At 34.5% G+C, this 24,599-nt stretch overlaps 1 protein-coding gene across 2 annotated transcripts in view; it reads left to right on the forward strand.

The window, feature by feature from the left end:
• LOC129809768 (zwei Ig domain protein zig-8-like) overlaps positions 1 to 6,680 on the forward strand; it is a 57,828-nt gene extending 51,148 nt beyond the window's left edge. Inside the window, exons 3-7 of one of the 2 annotated variants that reach the window (XM_055859828.1) lie at positions 639 to 763; positions 842 to 1,100; positions 3,698 to 3,909; positions 3,971 to 4,076; positions 4,153 to 6,680. In XM_055859828.1, coding sequence (XP_055715803.1) covers positions 639 to 763; positions 842 to 1,100; positions 3,698 to 3,909; positions 3,971 to 4,076; positions 4,153 to 4,256 — 806 coding nt within the window. In that variant the 3' untranslated portion in view covers positions 4,257 to 6,680. The remainder of the gene's footprint in view (positions 1 to 638; positions 764 to 841; positions 1,101 to 3,697; positions 3,910 to 3,970; positions 4,077 to 4,152) is intronic. The other variant, XM_055859829.1, reaches the window with a different exon arrangement.
• Positions 6,681 to 24,599: the final 17,919 nt, after the last annotated feature.

The raw sequence follows: 24,599 nt of genomic DNA on the forward strand, positions 1-24,599 counted from the left end.
TGACATTTTCAGCAAATTTATTTCATCATTGGATTTCTATTCCAATTCAGAATTGGTTGGATAATTCACCATTACATAGGATTAAGGGACACTCTTGAATTTCCTTACTCAACCCTTTCATAGTAATTTAGATATTTTAGACATTTACATTCAAGAGAAATTAATGAACTAAGTTTTAAAAATCAAAAGAATGATACTTAGTACCCAAGTAGCAAAATCAGGAGGCCAATTTATACGAGACCAAAATATAACTAAATTTTGACTTGCGAAAAATAAAGAGATTAACAATTTTTTGGGTTTTCTCCAATTCCAAAATATCCCTTACGATTTTTCTAGGAATTTCCCAACATTCACAGGAAACTTAAAGACTCCCCAGCTTTATATATGGGTCTGTAAGTGTTTTCCTGTCTTACCATGGGTTCCTTGGCATTTTCTGTGAATTTTTAAGGGTGTCTCGGATGCCCAGTAGGTTCTTGAGCATTCCCCGTACATTCCCAAGAACTTCCGGGCATGTAAAGGATAGAAGTAATTTTTGAGTTATAATTACCACAATATGACGTTTTCGTTCCGAAAACGAGAAAATTAAAAATAAATTAATTTTACATTGATTAAAAGGAGATTCCGCATTTCTTCCACAGATGCCAATCCTACTGAAAGCCGCCCCGGCGACGAAGTGGAGGCTCACACAGGACCATATCTCAGTGATCATGAAATCACAAATGTGACTACACAGGTCGGTACACACGCGTATCTGCCCTGCAAGGTGAGTATTGCAGTTGAGGGATGGACAAAACGCCTCAAAACATTTCCCAGGGGAACTTGTGTCAGTCTGGCTACTCAGTTGACATTGCCTGGTCAATTGCAGGTGAAACAATTAGGCAACAAATCCGTCTCATGGGTCCGTGTCCGCGATGACCACATCCTCAGTGTGGACCGGATGACTTTCATCGCTGACGAACGCTTTCAGTCGCACTATGTTGAGAGTACGAGCGTCTGGACGCTACAAATCAAGTACGTTCAGGCACGCGATGCCGGTGTGTACGAGTGCCAAGTCTCCACTGAGCCAAAGATCAGTGCTCAAGTTCATCTCAACGTTGTGGGTGAGTTGAGAGTGCGAAAGACAAAAGGTTGTCCCATTGACCTCTATCGCAGTGGCATTCCCATAAATATCGATCTTTAGGTGTGTTAGATGCGAATATCCGTAATTTAAAAATTTAAACGACAGTTGCTCTTTTTATAACTAATATAGATTTTTATGAACAGTCACATTCTTTGAAGAATGTCACAATGAATGGACCAACAATGCGTAAAAAGTCGACATTAACTTAATCAACTGATATAGATTTATCGATTCGATAGTGTCAAAAAGTTATCATTCCACCGCTGTTTTTGGTTGCAATTGGTATGATTGACTAGTTTTTTTTTCAATAAAAGTTGTCGATAAAAAATGAAATTAAGTTGATATACAAATAAAACGGAAAATATAATTTATAGATATGCCTGATAGGTAGGGCTACTTTAAGTTATAAGGCTACATTAATATTCAATTCTTCGCGTATTTTATTGCTAGAACTCAAAGAGAGAGCAGTTAATCATCTTTTTTTCAAATTGTCACTCTTCTGGAGCTTAAACGGTAAGAGATATCGAGTTCCAGTCTTCGATGACCCCCCATAAAAAAAAAAAAACAATATATCTCGACGTTTCCCCCCTCTAACCACTCGAAAACCATGTTTTTTGTTTTTCTCAAAATTTGCCTAAGCTTTTTCAAAGATTTTCGGATTTGGGATATGTTTGGAGATAGTCCAAGTGAACATTTCGCCCTAATATACTTATGACCGGAAAATTCGCCATTTTGAATTGTTGAAATTCAAACGTCAACCACTTTGGAGGGCCTGTTTTTCAACAGATTTGGTTAAATTTGTACTTTTTGGAAAGGCATTGAAATTCTGAATCCGGCTGTATCGGTCTTCATCGGTAATGAACCGCTTAGGTACCGATTTTTGAATAATTTTTTTTTGGGAAAATTTTTTCACTTGACCTTAAATTTATTCTCGAGCTAGAGGTCAAACGGTAAGAGATATCGACTTCCGGTCTTCGATGACTCCCAATAAAAAAAACAATATCTCTAGAAGTTTTTCACCTTTTTCCCCTATTCCCCTCCCCTACCATAAAAACCATGTTTTTTAGGTTTTTCTCAAAATTGGTCCAAGCTTTTTTTTAATATTTTTCGGATATGTTTTAGAGGTAATCCAGGTGAACATTTAGCCCAAACTTACCTATGACCTGAAAATTCACCATTTTGAATTATTAAAAGTCAAAGGTCAACATCAATTTGAAGGGCCCATATTTCAACCGATTTGGTTAAATTTGGATTTTTTGGAAAGATATTGAAATTTTGTACTGACTGCATCGGTCTTCATCGGTAATGAACCGGATAAGTACCGATTTTTGAATAATTTTACATCCCCTACAAGTAATTTATAATAATTTCTTAATGCATTGCTCATTGTTTATAAACAAGATTAAATCAGCAGTAACCCTATGTGCACACATAAATATGCTAACAGAGAGGACTTTCTCGTGAGTTCGAGCATTTCGCAAAGCTGGGACGCTTTGCCATCTCTTTTTAAAAACAACTTTGCTTTTGCTCTACAAAACAATTGTGGAACTAATTAAAATAATTATTGTAAGACACAATTTCTTTTAGAAATTAGCCAGAAAATCGTATAATTAGTTTAGCTCCACATCGCAAAATAGCCGAATCTTCCCCTATCAGTCAAATATTTTTTGTGACAATGGGAAAATAAAAAAAAGCACAAAGGTAAATTACTTTTTATGATGTATTTTCCAACCGCTTTGCTTAAATTTGGATTTTTTTGTATGGCGTTTAAATTTCAAACCCGGATGGGACGGTCTTCATCGGTAACGAATCGGTTAAGTGCCGATACACATTAAATTTCATTAAAATTAAATAAAACATCAAGTTTTTCTAAGAATTTTGCATTGCTATTTTGAGGCTGTTTTAGGAACTTTATTATATTTGATTTAAAGGCTTATTTTAATGTTAAAAACGATATGCTACGAAATGGAAGTTCTTTATTTGAAAATGAAAAATTAATCAAAAATCTTGAAATTTAAAATCTTGATATCGTATTAAAAGAAAACTCTCTTATCAAGAATATAATGTGTGTTTTTGGTAAGTCTCTTAGTCTTTGTTTCTATTCCTTTTTTTCTGGTTTTAATGAATTACAAAATAATTTAATTTTTTTTTGATTTGGCCATTATCTTACTTTCACTGGCATTATCGGTTTTTCAAAGTAAAGTCTTGAAAATAATTGAAAAACAACTCTTTTAATTAGTTCTTTAAAAAAAATCAAGACAAAATAATTATTCCTATTCCTAAGCATTCGAATGACTATTTATGAATAAAGCCTTACACAGCGCAGGATTCTACCCAGGTTTCAGGGAAACAAAGGAAATTTATGCCATAGGTATAGGGGGTAGAGGTATCGTTTTTGTATAGAGTTGTATTGATAGTCCCAATAATTCCTGCTCCCTGTAGTATTTGGTTTATTCTGTAGGGCAAATGTATCTTCCTCTTGAGCTTTTTCGGAACTTTCTGTGAAATCCGACGAGACCTTTGGGGACACCAAGCACTAACAGTGATTCATGAGGTTTGTGTTTCTGCATTTTTCAGTACCGCGGACTGAATTAGTGGGCGATGCAGTTCGATACGTGAAGGCAGGTAGCAAAGTTATACTGAGATGTTTAGTACGTGGAGCACTGGAGCCACCCTCGTATATCATGTGGTTCTACGGCACCCAACAAATCTACCAAGACAACAAGCGTGGCTTGAAAATTCAGATGGAACGTGAATTCCTCGATCCCGAAATGGGCAATCACACCACGGTGAATATTCTTGTGAGCATCCTATTAATTTGTGGGATAAGACATGCAATTTCTTCCTTAGGTGGGCTCTCTGATTATCAATCCGGCACACAAACGTGATTCAGGCAACTATACATGCAGCCCATCCAGCAGTGAGGCCATTACCATAATGCTGCATGTCATTAACGGTGAGCTTTCAATTTCAACGCTCAAGCTGTAAGTTTGTAGGAGATTGCAATTTAGAAAATTCGTGTCATTTTCCAGGTGAATATTCTGCATCAGCTATAACATCAGCATCCAGCAGGGGCAAATACAGTGATTTGATTGCGGCGGCAATCATTATATCAGTGGCTATGTTCAAGACGTGACATCTTCTCGGATTTACCGTGTGAATCACCGTCTGCATTTGATAAAGTGATACGTTTGGTTGTACAGTGGATAGATAATTACCCACAGTATTTCTCCTGTTAGCCACATCCTGACCACAAGTTTCAACTGTGTTCAGTATTTGCAGTCTTAACATCTGGATTACGAGTCTTTCGACAGGTGCTTCAGAAATTTACGACAAAAACATACTTGCGATTACGGTGAGTGTTTGTGGCAAGCAGGAGGAAGCTAAAGAGCTGGATAGAAGAGTTCTCAGAACTGCCTGGTGTCTAAGAAACACCATGTTGTATAAAATACTATCTATTGTATATAATGCATAGACAAAAAAGTTATATAATACATGTACTAACACAATTTAATTCAGCAACATAGAGAGGACTTTTTGGTTCGGAAAGACACAAATCACAATCTCCTGTGAAATGGGATACATTAAAGTATCTCTGAGGTGTTGCATTTCATTCCTCATTCTCCAAAATAACATATAACTCTCCTTCAAAAAAACTTACTGCAACCAAGGGGGTCATATCTGACAATATCGTAAATCACATTCTGCAAGTTATTGAGAACATTCCTCAGAAGAATTTGTGACAATCCTTTTTAAATACGTAACTTAGAAAATCAAATTTCCCAGCGAGACCTTTTTAGCTTTTCAAGTAAATTTCCAACAAAAAATAGGCCACGCCTTCTCTAGTAAATCTACTGAAAAAAGTATAAAATAAACTACGTCTCTAATATGAGTTGTGGAGAGAAAAGCTCATTGTGTCTTCACTTTGTGAAACTATGTGCTTTAAATAAAGAAAAAGAAACAAGTAGAAATGGATATAGTTTTAGACCACGCCTACTTCAGGAACAACGTTGTAGAAGAGGATGTAAGAGTAATTTTAGGCCACACCTTCTTCAGACACCACGTCCAACAATTTTTTTTTAAATCTGAAATAACGTGGTACTACTCTATTGATAAAACTCGAAATCACTTGTTTTCTTGAAAGAAAATAAACCACGCCCTAATAAAAATTGTGCGAGAAACGAATAATGTTCGTTTTGCAGTATGATTTACAAGTTTTCCACATTTTTCTTCCAAGAACGTACTTCCAAGAATATAGCGCAACAGTAGAAAAACAGTAGGTTTAGGTTGGGTACAATTAAATGAAATGGACGTGGTTTATAGGGTGTAGGATTATCACTGATTTTCCTTTGCTTTTTCATAAAATTTTGGGGTTTTAAATCAAATTTAGCTATTTTTTAATAAACGAAATCAGAAGCCGGATTAAGATTTAAGATTTGTTTATGGATCGGTTATGCCCTAGAAATACTTACGACTTTAGCCGAGAAACGACTTAGTGGAACATGAAATTATTCAATCCCCATTCTTCTGTTCTATTTTAATCTCTAAGGCGAATTGGACACTAATACAACAGCTGAAAAATCCTCAGCTTCTTAGTGTCGAACCAAAGACCTAACAGTCATAGATACACTATTCTATCGACTGATCCACTGAGGCCCCAGGAGCCGGATTACTGGGAAATATTAACAAATTTAGAAGCATGGCTTACGTCATTGATAAATAGGAGAAAAGGTCAATTTTAAAGCTACCCAAAAACACAGGTACCCTAGTTTTCTCTACTAGGCTATTTCTGGCATTTTGCACACAAACTTGTTGTCTACAATGTTTGACGAAAACTGACCGTTTAGATGGTTAATTTATTAACCGGACGGAACTCCAACTCAGAACTATGAGAGTCGAGTCAAGGGTCATACCGCTCAAGAGCCGAACGCTCTTATCGATTGCACCATCGACCTTTTTTTACAATTAATAAGTGTAGGAAATATTCGGCTACACCGTCGTAAAAGGGCGTGGCTTTTCCATTTTTGTTAGAATTTACTTTAAAAGCTATTTTGCCGTAAATAAATTTATTACTCTTTTTTTTTTAATAAAATGGAAAAGGATTGCAAAAAGTTACGAATTTACTGAAACTCAACAGAAAATATCGCAGGTGATAAAATTTTTGACTGAGATATGTCCCCCTTGAGTGCAAGTTTCGAGGAATAAAGTGCTAACATCGTGTCCTATCATTATAATAAATGGTTCAACGGTGATGACATCAGTACACGGAAGCTCCTGACTATTTTGCCCCTATCTTTCCCGGGAGCTTTTAAAATGCTGAAACATCGTGCTGATGCACCAAAAGCCCCTCGATGAATCTGATGAATCATTGTGCAGAACAGATTGCAAGGTGAATTTTCTAATGTTTTGGACATGTTAAAAAGACATTTTCATCATTACCCCCCAAAATTGTACTGAATTACCCAATACACAATGAAAAAAAAAACACTCATGAAAGTTTAACTGGATACAATCCAAAAATAAATAACTAAGATTTGTAAATAAAGTGACAAGAAATATCAAAAACAGTTTTTCCTTTATAGTACAGCACATTTGTCCCCATTTTTCTACTTTACGAATGAAAGTGTCGAAAATTTATTGAAAAAAATTGGAGAAAGTGCTTTTTGTAAAATCAATTTTCAAATTGAATAAGACAAAACTCATCAATTGCAAAAATGTTATTGAATTGTTAAAGATGCTTCGTACTAAATTCGCGAGATTTCTATTTATTTTAAATTTTCCCCTTTCACATTCTATCGGTTGATGCTTTCACCCGAACTTTTCATCATTTTCAAGAGCTTTTCTCTGCACAAGAGCTCCTCTTGCAGCGTCTTTGGAGAAAAGATACAGCATCAGTGGAAATTTCATCTTTCATGAGAAAGTAAATTGCTTTTCAGGAAATCGATGTAATACATCTCGTCTCTTAATGCTACTTACTGCTTTTGTTCAGGAAGCTTGATAAAATCGACGAGTAAATATTTTTCAGGTATTTTTACCCCTTTCACTCTGCAAAAAGCCCTTGAAAGTTTGACGTGTTGGTTTGGTTACTTATCGCAAATTAAGCAATGATTAAAATATGATTTCCTCGGGATAATTGAGGTAGCATTATCAGAAATGGAAGGAAATTATTAAATAAAGGGCTTTAGGGGGAAGTGGGGCATCTTGAATTGGGGCTGCTTTAAAGTTGTATTTTATATCCTATTAACTACTCGAACTCCAAGACAGAGCATTTTTCACAATCCAATTTTTTTTTCAAAATCTCACCATCCTGGCTGCTAAACGGTAAGAGATATTGACTTTCGGTCTTCGGTGACCCCCCCCCCCCACAAATCAGCATTCTCTAGCGAACTAACTTACCTGGATTATTTTTAAAAGAACAGAGCCTTATCTTAATGTAATTTTATTTCATAATTGGGCATTTAGAAATGTCAGAAAAAAAGCTTAATTCAAGAGGTGAATAGATGTCTCTCAGAGTGAACCCTGAGCAACGATCGGCTAAATAGTGCCGATCTGTAGAGGAAATTGCAACGATATGACAATGTCATATGACAAATTCGAGAACAGGACAACATTAAAGTCCAGTGATCACTGAACGACCATTGCTACACTGAGAGAAATCCGAAAAAGTTAAAATAACATTCCGGAAATGTTAATTTTACCCTGCAGTATTGATCCGAAAACGGTGTAAATATTACCCTTTTTAGGTGTATTATGGGTTAAATTTACCCTTCCCTCTTGTTGATTTTACCCTTAAAAGGTGTAAAATTAACATTAAAAAATGTTGATATATTTTTACACCCAAAAAAGGAAAAAAAAGTTAATCGCAGCCTCTCTTTTTCTCAGTGTAGAAGCTCCATCAAAGCTCATATTAACTGAAATGAATTTGATTTTCGATTATTTTTTCCGTATTTATCAAATAAACTTTTTTAAAATTGTCTTATGACATTGTCATAGTGTTACAGAATTCCTCTAATGGAGCTTAAGGTCGGCAGATCGGCACAATTTGGCCTAAAATTGGCAGATCTGCATGAGATCGGCTAATCGGCCCGATTTTTGGACAAAACTCTATAGAACGGCTTCTTCTGGAATCTGACGGAAACCTTTATGCTCTCCTCAATTCTTCCGGTGTTCGTCAGAAAAATATTCCTCTTTTAAATTAAAAGAATCAGATTTTTCTCCAAAGCTTTCGACTCTTAGTGTGGTAGGTCGTCTTCAATGGGCTGAGAAAATATGTATTTTTTTTGAAAATAATTTTTAACAATTTTTCATCCTCTCACTTAAAACTTACTCATTTTAGAATTTTTTGAAAATTTTTAACTTTTAAAAATCAGACGTTACATTAAGGTGCGGTAACTGGATCGTTTTCTGTAGAGTGCCACTTAAACGTTTTGTTTTTGGACTCATGAAATACTTTATTACTTCTTCTAAATCCATAGAATTATTAACTGTTTCATTCAGGAACATAATATAAAAAAATGTTAAAAATATCAGGGGCCTACCGACATTTAATTTTTCCACACATTTTTGATAGAGGCACTGAAGACTATTAGCAAGTTTTTTTCTAAAGAGAATTGACTTATCAGTCTGATATATTTCGGAATTGTCCGTTGAAAGCTATCTAAAAATACATATTTCATAATGTTCGCCGAAGTAATACAAGAATTATGAGCAAATTTGTTTAAGTCGTGGTGCAATATCTGCAACATTATTACAAGGAAAAGTGAAAAATAGCTTCACTTATTATTAGGCTTGATAGGCCCCTGAAAAATATTACAGAAAATTTGTAAACTAATAACTGAAATAAGTTAGCGTTCACTAAGTGGATCACCTCTTCGCTAATTGGGTCAAATGGTATTTTAATTGGATCACTCAATTCACAAGCATATTAAAATGTTTTTATTACATTCTTAAAATCTTTATTGGATTATTTCATTTAATATTTAGTGTGAACGGCAATCTTTGGTGTAATATCAGTTTTATAAAAAACCATTGGAGGAACAAGTTGGCCAGTGGCAGACACCATGAAGAGTGTTGTGGCATATTCCTTCGGTCCAGAATTTTTAAGAGCTTTTTTTATTTTAAAAACCTGTTTCTTTTAATTTGAAAGAAGAATATCCGTCCGTTTTTCTGACGAACATCGGAAGATTTGAGGAAAACTACAGATCGGCACAGTTACCATACTTATTTCTCATACTTTGAGAGAAGGTTATGTTTAATTACAATAATTTAATATAGAATTGTTGCCAAACCTATTAATTTTTGATAAAATATTTCTTGACCGTCGACTATTTTTTGATATCGCTCACTTAGAAGCTAAACGGTTAGAGACATCGACTTGGGGTTATTTGTGAACCTCCTATATATCAACTTTCAGTATTATTGCATTCTTTCAAGTGATATTTTTTAATTTCTATCTAGTCAAGTACAAGAATTTATTGCCTTATAACAACTGTTTCTCATAACATGGTCAAAGGAACATCTATTGGCATTTTAGGAAATCATATCACGACCTATTGGCGCCTTCTTTTGTATCATATGAAATATGAAATTTAATACCTACACAGTAAAAATATTTACAAGGATAATCGTTGGTTTGCTTTTTTACCACGATTATTCTTGTAAAGTTACACAAATTATGTATTTCACCAAAACGTGTAATCTGAAAATGTGTAATTTAAATTTTATGTAATTGTAAACCATGTAATCAACTGGGAATGATTACACAGTTGTGTGCATTTTCTTACATATTTCGTGTAAAATTACACAGTTTTCAAATAAAATGTGTACAAATTACACAAATGTGTATCAGTACACACGATTACATGTTTAATGTAAAATTTACAATGAAAATCATGGTAAAGCAGCCAAAAAGTTTTTACTGTGAATCCTTACAGGAAATGGTAGATTAATAAAACGTCGTATTACTTGCATTTTATTAGATACATTAAATATTTCAATATTTTGACGAAATGGCCAATAGGTGTTCCCTGCCGAACAGGTGTTCATTCGACTCTATCTTCAGAACTCCACTAAAAGTGACAAATTTCTCAAGAACATATCTCCAGTTCTCAGCAGGATGTTCTCGCAGAAATTGATAAGAGATAGCAACAAAAACAATCTGTGGACACATCATTTCTGCTTGTGTCAAGATATGGCGAAATATGGAAACAATTTCGGTTTTTTTCTGCGTTGGTGTTCAGCAAAGTCTCACTCTCAGGAAGAATTCGAACCTCAGGAAAAGAATGAAAAAAAAGCAAGAGAAGAGCTTATTGTGTGTATGATGGAGGAACACGAAGGGGAGATTAGACGTGTAAGTAGTTTGCCTGGCATGTGTCACCATTTGGATAAGATAAGAAACTTGACAAGGCGGGAGTGTCTTGAAACTATTCTTCTTCACGAGAGTATATACTTCGGGGATAAGTCCATGGATGAGTGGGAAATTTCGAGGGGAACAATATGCTTGTTTCGCATAAATAGCATTTAAATGAATAAATAATTTGTTTGGGTTTAGGGGTAAAAGCATAGAAATGGGATGAAAGGAGTTCATCTTGTTAAAGCCCTTACAGAATCTTCAAGTTACTTGAAGGAATTCTCATAGTACATTGCACTGTAAAAGAAGTTATTTACAGAAATTCATTGTTTGTCAAAATTCATGGAAGCTTTTTTTAAAAAACCTACACTATACATTAAATCTGAATATAAGGATAAGACAAGAGATCTTAAGGCCCAAATAAGATTCAAGACGATATTTAGCCTGTAAAATTTGGCAGTAAATATTTAGGTATCCCAAACTGTCATACACTTTTAGAGCTTGATGATGATATATTACGTAAAATTCACTTATTTTAAATTACTTTGTTTCATTTAAAATGTTTTACGAATTGCTCCATCTGAAACTTTGAAATTAGAGTTTTCATCATAAAGAATAACACTTTCAATCAATAAAATACAGTGTGAAAAGCGGATGAAGTATTTGTCATTGTTATTGTATATTTTCCAATAACATGTTTATTGGAAAGAATATAAAGACCTTTTCAACGATAACACATTTGTCAGGATCTGTAAAGCAATTTAGCGGAAAATTCAAAGAGTCACTTAATAAATAAGAAGAAAAGGTGGCAAAGTGTCCCAGATTTACAGAATATCTTATATGCTATATCGCAAAAGTAGTTATGTGTTATTTATCTTGATTTTGACTAATAAAATTCTTTATTGGTTCAATTCACGAGCAAAAGCATACACGAGTTTGAGCATTGTGGAAAGTTTTTTTACAATTGATTTGAATCGACCTATTACCTATAAATCATTCAAAATATCGCACAGAATAATTTAGGAATAATAAAAATTAAATTATGAATGAAAATTAAATAGAGATTCTACTTATAGAAACTCTTAAATCTTTCCAACAAACACCATTTTGCTCCAAAAAATTATTAAATATCCTTTATAAGGCGATTAAACATTTAATGTCAGTAGGAAGTCTTGCAAATTTCCATAAATAGGGGAAACTGGGGCACCACCAAACACGGGGTAGCACCAAACACTAATTCTTATTTCTAAACTACTTGGAATATCACGAACATTTCTTCAGTGGATAAGCTTCCCTCTATAGTGCCTATAAATTTCTATAAGTCTTGTCCTCTAAAGTCGAATATATGATTAAAAAATTACAGTGTTTGGTGCTACCTGTGTTTGGTGGTGCCCCAGTTTCCCCTATACATCTGAAAGGAAAATTTTTACAAGAATTTTGCAAACTCTTACCTAAATTTGCAAGAGAGTTCCTAGGGTATGTTCTTGGTTTCGTATGAGAGAAAAGACAATGTTTTAGGGAAAAAATAAATGGTCAGTAAAAAGTTAAAAGTAGTCAGCAAAAAATTAAATTTGAGCAGCAAATATTTCGTAATAATCAGTAAAAATTTTCAATTTTGTCAGCAAAACGTAAAATTTTGTCAGTATGAAGATAAATTTGGTCAGTAAAAACTTCGAATTAATCAGTAGAAATATTCGAGTTGATCAGTAAAAAATTGAAAAGTAATCGGCAAAAAATTAAAAATGAGCAGTAAAAATATTCGAGGTGATCAGTAAATAATTAAAAATGAGCAATAAAAAAATAAAAATTGGTTAGCAAAAAGAAATAAAAATGTTTAATAGATATATTCGTATTGATCAGTGAAATCTTAAGATGTGGTCAACAAAAAATTAAAAAGGAGCAGTAAAAAGTAGAAATTGATCAGTGTAAAATAAAAAGCGGTCCGCAAAAATTTAAAAATGAGCAGTAGGAAATAAAAAGTGGTCAGTAAAAATTAAAAGTGAACAGTGAAAAATTAAATATGGTTAGTAAAGAATTTAAAGTGAACTGTAAAAAAGTAAATGTTGTCAGTAAAAAAATAAAATTTTTACTGATCACTTTTTATTTTCTACTAACCACTTTTGATGTTCTACATATCAAATTTTATTTTGTAGTGCTCATTTTTAATTTTTTACTGACCATATTTCATTTTTCACTGACGTTTTATTTTTTACTAACCACTTTTTATTTTTTACTTACCACATTTTATTTTTTACTGCTCATTTTTAATTTTTTACTGACTACTTTTTATTTTCTACGGTTCATTTTTAATTTTTTGCTCACATTTTTTTTATTTCCTGCTGCTCTTTTTTGATGTTTTGCTGACCAATTTTTACTTTTCACTGATGACTTTTTATTTTTTACTGACATTTTTTTTTTAATTTTTTTACTGCTCATTTTCAATTTTTTGCTGATCACTTTTTAATATTTTACTGATCATCCCGAATATTTCTGCTGCTCCTTTCTAATTTTTTGCTGACCGCTTTTTGTTTTTTACTGATCATTTTTTTTTATTTTTTGCTGATCACTTTTTATTTCATATTGCCCTTTTTTCTAAATTTTTACTGTTTTTTTTTTAAAAAATTTATTAATCATTTTTATATTTTTACTGACCAAATTCAATATTTTTACTGCTAATTTATAATTTTTTACTGACCACTTTTTATTTTTTACTGACTACTTTTCACTTTTTACTGATCATCTTTTACTTTTACTGATCTTCTTTTATTTTTTACTGACCACTTTTTACCTTTTACTGATTATGTTTTATTTTTTGCTGAGCACTTTCCATTTTTTATTGACCGCTTTTAATAAAGTATTGCTCTTTTTAATTTTCTACTGCTCTTTTTCAACTTTTTACTGCTCATTTATTCTATGCCAATTTGTTAAGACTATTATGTGGTATAAGCGGTATAAGCGTTATGCCCAGCGCACAATAACTTTTGTTTGTAAACATGTTTTCAAAGCTTCCTATGAGAATGAGCAAGATGACTAGATCTATATCTCACTCACTCTCACTGAAATGTCAAAAACATGTTTACTAAATAAAAGTTATTGTGCGTTGGGCATTATGCCAAACATTCTATTAGATTCTAAAAAAAAAAAAAAACAGTAAAAGTATTTAGGATCTTGAGACCTTCGCGTACTAGGCTAAACCTCTAGTCTGAAGACCGTATTATGACCTTTAGACTTGTAGTATAGTTATATGACTTAACTTTCCTAATTTTTCAATAGGCAAAATCGAAAATGTAATAGGTATAGGTAGCGATTTAGGACAACAATAAGTTCTAGTCTTGGTTGAGACCAAGGCCGTAAGTAATTATTTACAAAGAATAATAAAATTTACTGGATTTTGAAAAGTTTGGAAAAGTTATCATTCAACCCGAGTTCTTCAATTAATATCTCAACGGTTATTGCGGTCCCGTCTCTGGAAGGGGATGGTAAGGGTAAGTGGATGGACGGAGGAGTCAGCTGGGTTCATGCAATCGAGGAGACTGGAGTTTAGAAGTTCCGCGCTCTGGGTCCTGAAAATACCAGGAGAGGATACCAGGGTTGGTTATACCAAGATCCAATAGGGAAATTCTGTAACACTTTGAGAATGTCATACGTGAAATTTAAATTTTTTCTGTAGTAAATACAGAAGAACTAATCGTAAATCAGATTCATATCAATTACAAATAGCTTTGTATAACTCCTTGCTATGGCAATTCAATGCTCATTGCACTTTAATGTTGTGTTGCTCCTGAATATACTTTTCTTTATTTGGAGGCTCGTGCTGTTGACTTTGTTTCCCGATTATTGTTTACTGGTGGGCCATGGTATCTCGCGGAGTTTGTGGTGACTGGATCATCCACTAGGGCTTCGTGTCTCCGTGTGCCAAGTTCAGGATGTCGCATTCTCCGCAACTCCCTGTTTGTGGAGGGAATTATTTTATGGAATAGCTTACCTCGTAAATGCGTAAATTAACGAAATACGGTGAGGCTACGGCGAGCATTTTACTGTCAATGTGATTCTGCCCTTACTTTAGTTCATACTGTCTTAGCAACATTATTTCAACATTACAGAAATATTTCTGTATTTATCATCGCTTTAACCATCTCGACAAAGTGTTTAAGAATTTGTGAACATTGGATGACTGTACCTTCGAACAACTCATGTTCCTAATGGATTCTATTTTCCTAATGGATTTAACCCATGTCTCTTTTTAGCAAATTTTGGACATATATTATCTCTAGAGTAGGGGCCTCGAGTGGGTCAGTGGATAGAGTAGTAGCTCTATGACTGCGAGGTCTGGGGTTCAAAGCTGAGCAGCAGCAGAAAAAGATTTCTCATGCCATATCGGCTTTGAATTCGTCCAGTGAATGAATGAATAGTAATGTCAATGGTGCATATTGGCAAAAAAAGTGAACCGCCTAAACAATAGAGGCTGGTACGAGAACGAGTTTCGATGTGAAAGTGGTACTTCAATCGATAAAAGTATTCACTGTCACTGATCCCAAACACACACCGAGAAGGGATGCTGTGATATAGTAACGGCACTGACTGCTCACAGAGCTGCGATATAGAGCGGCTACCCGTATCGGGGGATAAGATAGAATAGGAGTGGGGAAGCATAAGGGGCCCAATTGGTGGCCTGGATGCATCGGTAATCCGAAATGGAGAACTGACCCCTGGCAAAATCTTATCTTATCTCTTACCTCGTGAGCGGAAGAGGGAGCTTATCCTCAGATTTGTGACTGCCACGCACTCCTTAAATCCCAGACAATTAATTGTATAGGGACTACTATTGTACAGAGGACAGTTTGTCCTATTTGATAATCTAATAAATTGAATTGAATTGAATTGAAAAAAATATACTGCGAAAATTTGTCATATGACATTGTCATATCGTTACAGAATTCTCCTACAGGACAATATTATAACGTACGAAATCCTGCCAAAAAGCTCTTTTTTTATTTTTTTGGCACTGAAAGTTTAATAAAGTGTTTCTTTAAGGTAAGGTGCCCTCGAGTCAACTGGTTCCTCGACTCGACCAGTGGGTCAATTTTAGAATCTTTGATGGTGAATTTCTATAAAATTGTCACTGATTCGTATTTATTTATGGAATAATTGACCTATTAATATTATATCATACGCCAAATATTAGTGCAAATATAAATAAATTTATTTTATCGAATTGAGGAACCGGTCGTCTTGAGGGCACTTTACCTTATTATGGGACAATATTTACATATGTACACTTAAAAAAAACTAATAAATCCCAAAGAAATAAATTATTAATTTTTATTGAAATGGACTTTGACTCCAGTTAAATTCTTTGGCATTCTCACTGAGTCGGGCAACGCCACCAGAAAAAAATTCTCAATTTATGCTAAAGTTTATTTTGTTGGATTGAGACTGGATATAAAATCTTTATATTTTTTGGCCTAAAAATCAACAAAATTTACGAATAAAGAAGTTTTGTATGTTTTCCTCCATAATAGACATTGAATAAAATTTAATTATGACGAATAATATAAAATTAATAGTATTACGTTGGGCACTCAAATAAATGGGTATTTTTTCAATATTGTAAGGTAAAGTGCCCTCGAGTCGACTGGTTCCTCGACTCGACCGGTGGTCAATATTTGAATGATTTAATGGTGAATTTCTATAAAATTGTCACTGATTCATATTTATTTATGAAATAATTGTGGAGCTCAGAGGCAAAATGACACATATCTTATGGCTAAAGAATAGGATATGTGTCATTTTGCCTCTGAGCTCCACAATTGTCCTATTAATTTTGGATAATACCCCAAATATTAGTGCAAATATAAATAAATTGAATAAATAACTCTACCGGTCGAATTGAGGAACCGGTCGACTGGAGGGAACTTTACCTTTTTAGCATTTAAAAAATGCAAAATTAAAGTATTCGATCAATATTTTGTAGAGAATATTTCTCACGAATTTATTAATTCGGTAAGAGAATGAAACCATATCCGGCCGGAATTCCTCTTCAAGAATCAGTACAGTTGTAAAATCAGCTTAATAGAGTTTATGAATGATGTTTAATAAATTTGCAATAAAATAATGGAAATTGTAAACATTCTCGGTTTTTTTAATAAAATGATTAATTTATATAATAGGGTGTTTTACCCGGAAAAATGTAATTACATTTTTGTTTCGAAAATATCGGTTACAATACTATTAACAAGATTGCAAAGTAGATTGCATTTAAATTGATTCAGTTTTTTATTATTTATAAAATAAATTAAAGAGTGAATTATTTATTTATTTTCAAAGTGAATTAGAATAAGTTTAAATATTGATTGGTTTACATTAAAAGTATTTTCTTTGGAACTGTAAGACGAGACTTTGTTATCTCAGTAAATACCTCATACCCTTCAGTAAAATCTCAAAATTTATTTTCAATGGCAAAATTATTCTGTAATTTGTGTATCGGGTCTTACTGCTAAGTTTCTAATTGTGAACTTTTTGGGGCAAAACATTGTGTATCTGTGTACTGAAGGAAGTTATACAATATGGTCCCTCGTTAGAGATTCCTTGTTATTCTTCTACACAACCCGCGCTCGGGATGCCATTGCCTTCGACCAGCAGAAAAACCATCTCATCCCCTATTCTGGTGGCATGTTTAGCCCTGTAAACAGTTGCTGAGAAAACAAGATGCTATTGTACTGATGGAAAAGCCCTCGCCAAAATTAAATTCATTGAATTGGGAGTGTTGTTTTGGCTTCGCTTCATTATTTCCGCCTTCGAGGTTTCAATTTTCCTGATTGAATTGCGTGTCACCAAATTTAATCACCGAAGGAAGAAGTATTTTCACATGTCGACCCCATTATATCCGTACTTTCAATAAAATGTTTACTCAATGAGCTTTTTGGAGGTTGTACCACCTGAAGAACTTGCTATGGATGATGGGGATTTTCTGATGGTATATTTGCCAACTATGAATTGACCTTGTGAACCTTTCAAAACAGCACATTGCTCCCTGAATACCCAGAGAAATGGCAAAATAGCTGAGAGAGACATGAGACTAATACCCAAAAAGTTCATAATATCGTCCAATAATGTTTTTCCGAGGGTGGGCTTTTGGAGCTTTCGGTGTTCGCTTCATATAATGGTGGAATGGGAAGCGGAAGATGGCATCAGTTCTTTCCATGGGCTTGTATTATCTCTCATCCAAAATCACCCTTGATTACCAGGGCTATATTGTACATCACCATTTTGTTCTGGGCTTCCAGCATAAACAAGAAGAGGCAAACGAGAAAATGTTTGGCAGAATTTTGATAATGCCATTTGTCATCTTCTGCAATGATCCAACTTCCCAATTGAGCCGTTATATTCAGCCGAATTGCCCCCTTTCTAAATGGATATTCATCACCCACATATATCCTCCATTTTCGTGTTTTGTCACCGCATCTCACCACAGAAGCCATCACCAGCAGCATCATCGTCGCTGTCCCCAAAGGGCCACCCATTGCAAGGACAAGCAGCGAAAAAAAAGCTCCATATAGCCATTTGCCGGAGCTTTCATATGGTAATACAATTGGATGATTTTATTTCAGCTTTTAGCTACCCCTGTTTAATGCCATCACTTTAATGTGCATTTGATGAAGAATAAAAGAGCTTTTTGGGCGCGTCTAGCAAAAAAAGCCCAAAATGTTTATAGACATGAAATCATTTGGCCATTATCCACAAATTTGATGTTTCTCTTTAGCTATGTTTTTTTTGGCTTGGATAATTAAATTTGTCTGATATCATTTGGAGATAAAAGGAAGCACCTCAAAGTCATTTTTTTGCCGTCACGGAAAGCACCCTCAAAATTTTATAGACCATGGTGACCTTTTCATGAAATTAATTACATATTCAACTGCTCATTTGATTATGATTTTATTGCACATTAACTAAACACTTTTGTGGATTGTGCGCCCAGTAAAGATATCCCATCAGTATTTCTCTCCAAAGTGTCTTTAATAACTTCATTTGAAACATACGCAATGGAACTCACAATTATCCAAATTGTCGATAAAGTACTTCTTCAAATTCGTTATGCAAGAAAGCTTTGCCACGATTTTTAATGAAGAAATAATATTTTTAAATTCAATAACAATTCTACAAAATCGATAAAAGAAAAAAAACCGAAATAGTCATTTAATGAAAAGCAAACAAATGAGAAATACAATATTTTTATAATTTAATTCTGCATTCAATAAACAGCGGGTATTTTTTTAATCCCAATTGAATTATGATTTTTTGTCGAATACAATGTTATAAATGGAATTTGTCAACATAAAAAAGCTATGATAAAACAAAATAGTGATAAGTCTAAAACAGTTTATTCTAGGTGAGATTCTTAACGTCATCCAATACAAATGCCATGTAAATTCGATTTAGAGCTGAAGTTAGGCGATGTGCTGTAGGAGTTTCGCGTACAATTCATGAAATAATGCAATTTCTTTATTTAAACCAAAATATATAGGATTCAGATGCATAAAATGATTTTTTAAATTACATATGGAAGGGTCTTGGAACCCTTGGAGCTTTTAAGCTTGAAATTGCGACCGGCTACTGGAAATCTGGAAATACTGGAAAAATAATTTTCCCCTAAATTGAAACTCTCCCCTATTATCTATACCTTAAGAGACATACCTGTCCTGTTTTCCAATTATCTCTTGATGATGCTTAAAGAACTTACTTTAGAGGCTTTGAAGGACTCATCGAGGAGCAAAATCCAAAAAAATCAAGCCCCAAGCACAAAAACTGCTCTTAAGGATAAAGAGAGTTTTTGCTAAAAGAACTACCTTAAGGGAAGAAGGACAGGTTTAATTCTAGCATTTAAGGATAGTTTTCACCGATCTTATTTACCAAGTCCGATCGGTATAGACCATTTTTAAGTGCTAGAAATAAATGACAGCTTAGAAAGAACAGGGACACTCAATGAGTCAAGTAGTAGAGCACTAGCTCTATGATGCAAGTGTCCCGCGTTCGAATCCCCTTTAGGTCACCAAGAATTTTTCTGGAGCTAAAAGTGTTCCAATTGCACTGCCAATAGGCCTTGTGGTTAGTTCCTCTACGGAACGTTATATATCACCATTATTTTTGTTATTGGAAAAAGCGGAGTAGTCTGGCTTATCCGCATCTAGGTAATTAATTTACAGAATACTGGACCGGAAGTTAAAGAAAGAACTGGAAAAATATATCAGAGCTTGGGAATATTACCAGATACAAAAGCTGTGCCCCAAGACCTTCAAGGAAGCGAGATTTGGAGATAGCAATTTAGGCTTCTGATTAAGGCAAAGCTTATTTAGCATCAGCTTAACTACTTCGTTTACTTTATATTTAGCTTGTTCTTTTCGTCTGCTGTTCCGGCTGTTTCCAAAGGTTCTGTGTTACTAATAGTGTTAAATTTTATCAGATGTTGGGGGTGTCTTTACTTTCCACCTTTCTCATGCTACTTATGTGTATAAGCTTCTCGTCTGGACCCAGGCATCAAATTGGGTCTATTGAGCATGTCCTCGGTTCGGGGTTGGTTGGTGACAAGTCAGCCAGCCTTCCAGATGATTTTCATTAGACAGATTTCCTAACGGGCACTGCTTTACCCAGCTGCGCTTCTCTTGTGAGAGTCACAATACTCTCACAGTCACATACTTAATATGTAGCAGGACTCTTGAACCTAGAGGAGTTGAAGGGAGAAAGCTCGTCCTGACGAAGTTTCTTCTAAGCCAACAGTTCCAATCACTTCAGTCAGGGTTGCGACTCTTAAGGGTGCTATAACGTCTAACTTCAGAGGGTGCTACATTGCCGATGGATGAAGTGGTGAGTGTGCGATGGATTATCCCGATGGTGCGTACGAATCGGTTCCTCAGTCAGCCTTCAATCGTGAAGTTGTGAGGAAGTTTGATTCGTGGCTCCCTGGGAATGGGCAATGGGGACACTATTCCGGAAAATTAGCGAAACAGGGCCCTGCAGTATATTCCGGTGTAGGACAATAGCAATATTGCTACAAAGGACCCTTTCCTCATTGAGATGTTTGTTTACACAATGTCCACTACACCGTCTTTTTGTGTCAATCATTGGCATGAACAGCCTAGACATTGGATATTTCCTGGTCCGTTTGATGTTGTGAGAGTATACCCTCTGTAACAACGCTTTTCGTCATCAATAAGGACTAAGGGAAGCCTTTCAGGCTTCGCACGTACTCTGGCTTCGAAAACTTTACAACAGATAAGGAAGAGACAATGTACTCTTCCTTACCCGGTATACCGCTATACCGCCTTAACCAGGTATCCAATGAATAGTGATCTCATAGTAAGGTGAGATCATTTCTATAATTTTCCGGCATCGAATCAAAACTTAGAGTGGTAGATGTATCCTATGAGAACCAGAGAGCATCGGAGATGTTGAAAGCTTTTGGCTCGGGTCCCAAACCTTTCCCATTTGTCGTATTTTAAGATTTCCTTGCTTTTTTAGGAAATCTAAAGGTTCTCTTATGATTAAATTTGTCGACATTAAGTAAAAAAAATATTTTTTTTTCAATTTGTAGAGCGTACAGCCTATTTGACATATATCAACCCTGTCGACAGCAGTATCCCATTAATCCAAAGCCTTTATTCCTTGAATACGCTCAACTTCTACCATCCCAAGCAGGCGGGTGCAGTGGGTTGTCATATGATGCTCTTGTTGCTTATGGAAATTAACATCAGTACTTCAGTGAAGGAGCATCAGGATCAGTTCACTCTGAGGAAGTTGAAATAATGGTGGCAGCCTCAGTTGTCCATTTTCCCTTTATTAAGTTTTTAATTTTATTTAGGTGAGCCCCATCAGGGCTTACTAGTTAGACATAGTAGCGTCAGTCAGGCTTAGTGTTTCCAGGAACCGAGAAGTCACTTCCTCAAAACCTTGGTACTTGCTAGGTTTTTTACGGGTAGAAGATACCGGTCCCAGCCGTGGAACCGGTTCTGGAACTGGTTCCGGGACCGATTCTAGAAATGGTTTCCGGAATCGTTCTTTTTTGACAAAATTAAAATCAGGCTCCGTATTTCGACCGGGATTTCTATAACTTTAACCTGAAATACTGTAGTACAAGTTCTGGACAGTGGTACCTGCACTGAGAAAAAAAAGAGGGTGCGATTAGCATTTTTTCCTCAGAAATTTAACACTTTTAGGTGTGAAAATATATCAAAAATTTTTTTATGTTAATTTTACACCTTATTAAGTGTAAAATTAACATGAAAAAGGGAACCTTTAACACCTAATACACCTAAAAAGGGTAATATTTACACTGATTTTGGATCAATACTGCAGGGTAAAATTAACATTTCAGGAATGTTATTTTAACTTTTTCGGATTTCTCTCAGTGTGGCACCTAAGTAACTTTCTACATGTGAGCCGTCAGAGATGAGAGTGTTTCTCGGATGAATTTTCATCTTTACATGAAAATGTTTTATTTTGTAGACTTTTTTTCTTTCAATTTTCAATTTAGAATCTCAAATGAAAATTGAGAGATTACAATAAAGCTCTCCTTGTGAGTTGGAGCAATATATAATCATTTGATCCGTTTTGGAAATTACTCAGCCAATATGAACTCAGAAAGGAAAAAATTATGGTAGAATTTTTTCTGGTATTATCATCAAAATTTTATGCATGGAGTTTGTATTTCCGCATTATGAGTTGAACAAAAGGGGTAGTGAAAATGATGGAAAATCACATTTTATTTCTCACCAAAAAAATTTTAACTGGATGAAAATTGTTGAACAAACTTGCATGGTAAAGTACTCAATGTTTAGGGGCTTTTGCTTAACTTGGAATGAAGCTCAAGGGAATGGAAATAAAAAGAGCAACAAAATAAACAAACATGTAAAGTTTTATCATCATCAGTGTATTTTGGGGGTGTATGCTTTTTCCCTTTTTTTTATTTTCAATTCCCTCCCTAACAGCTGATGTCCTTTGGTGATAAGTGACACGAAGGAATATTTTATGCACTCCACCCCCTAAAGCACCCACTCTTGGCAGAAACATCGCTGAAACATTGAAAACTTTCCCACTGACGACCCAGGAGGATGCTGGGTGCAAAAGAGATGCCAACACCCCACGGGGATATTTCACCCCCCTAACTTTTGCACCCATTCCCATGTCTAAGGCATGGGTACAGAGTAGCTGGGTGTGCGAAACATTCTCCCCGTGAAAATAATGAAGTTGCGGAACTTAAGCCAACCATAATACACTTGATCTCTGTTGTATACACTTGTTAGATTCCACCCCGAATAATCAGAATTTATTGGACGACACGAATGCAATATGAAGTTGGGGGTGCATATTTGAACGGAAAACTTTCTTAATCGACTGACTCTGTTGCATACTGCTGAATCTAGGAATAAGCTCATTTATTCACCTCCTGTGACAGAAATATACAAAAGGACTTTTAGAGTTGAAAAGTCTTGATGAGGTAGTCTTTGAGGAAATCCTTCTCAAAATATTTCCTTAAAACATGTTCAAAGTTCCGAAATCTCCAAAATACTCTTTATTCCTGCAGTTATTCTAATTACGAAGGACAGACGTAGAGTTATCATCAGAAGCTTGCTAAACCTTTGGGAAAAATTATCTATTTTATTATTTTAATTCTAGAAAATAAAATTTTTTGAAAGTGCAAAGAGTTCCTCAAAGAGTCATATTTTCTTTTCATAAAAAGTTATGATTTTTGTGCAAAGTGAAAAATTTCTCTGCTTTTGCAAATACATTTTATATGTGAAAATTTACATTTTTCAAAGATTTAGCAAAAAGTTTTATTTCACTTTGAAAATTATTATTATCATTGATAAATCTCTCTTCTGCAAATTGGGAAAATTTATTTAAAAGAAAATTCTGCAAGTTTAGTTAACTCTTATATAGGAGGAAAATCGTTTTTATTTGCATTCAGCAAAACCATGAAATTTTATTTTAATAAAGCTTATTTTCCCCTAAGAAAAACTTCACGTAGCAGTCTAATGCAAATATTAATTCGATTTTCCACTATTTTTTAAACAATGTATTTCTTTAATTGAAAATTAACTAACATTTTTTTTAATCTACTGCTTCAGCATTTTTTAAGTCCTAACGAGGTACAATTAGAGGACTGATTTATCGACTAGATCTTATATGTTGTCGTATGGGGAAGTGAATGATGAACAGGACGGGAACTTCTGCCGATCACTACCGATTTTGCCAATAATAGATAAACTTTTTTCCACAGTCTCATAGGGCCAACCAGTTCCCACAGTAGCACATCCTCTCTATAGGGGAGACTGGGGCAAAAAGTCACAAAATGGATATTTTATTTTTCTACAAGATACTCGAGCGCTTCAAAAATTTCTAATTAGACTGAGAAAAAAAAGGGTGCGATTAACTTTTTTTCCTCATAACTTTAACACTTTTTAGGTGTAAAAATATATCAACATTTTTTAATATTAATTTCACACCTTTTAAGGGTAAAATCAACATGGCAAAAGGGTAACTTTAACCCATAATACACCTAAAAAGGGTAATATTTACACTGATTTCGGATCCAGGGTAAAATTCACATTTCCGGAAGTAGCGCAGTTTTATAGGAAATTTACCGCTCTATAACTTTGTGAAAGTAATTTTCCTCTATTTTGTAAGGAAATACGTTTATCGAGCCAATTTCTAAAAGGTAATTTTGTGATCATGCTCAAAAATGCTGGGGCAAATAGTACCAGACATTGGGTATTATCATATTTTGTTGCGCTTCAATACGGGCTTCCGTAAATTTGAAAAATACCTAGATAACATATTTTCATAGAAAATTTATTCGTCTACAGCTTTGTAAAACACCGTTTTCTCTGCGAGAAAAGTGAGAAAACGAGAAAAGCGCTTTTCAAGCTATTATAGAAAAAAACACACAAAAGACTGCAAATCGTTTGATCAATGCAAACAATAAGCAGCGAGACATGATAATGACGTTTCTTTTCACCGTGAGACATCAGAAATGGCTTCGCTTTTTTGTTACTTTTTGCTCTATACCTTTTGTTACTTTTTGCCCCAAGTGGCCATTTTTAATAATAGGATTTCTTGAGAAAAGAACCTTTGCGA

This window comes from Phlebotomus papatasi, chromosome 1, assembly GCF_024763615.1.
Source record: "Phlebotomus papatasi isolate M1 chromosome 1, Ppap_2.1, whole genome shotgun sequence".
In the NCBI taxonomy this organism is placed as follows: Eukaryota; Metazoa; Arthropoda; class Insecta; order Diptera; family Psychodidae; genus Phlebotomus; species Phlebotomus papatasi.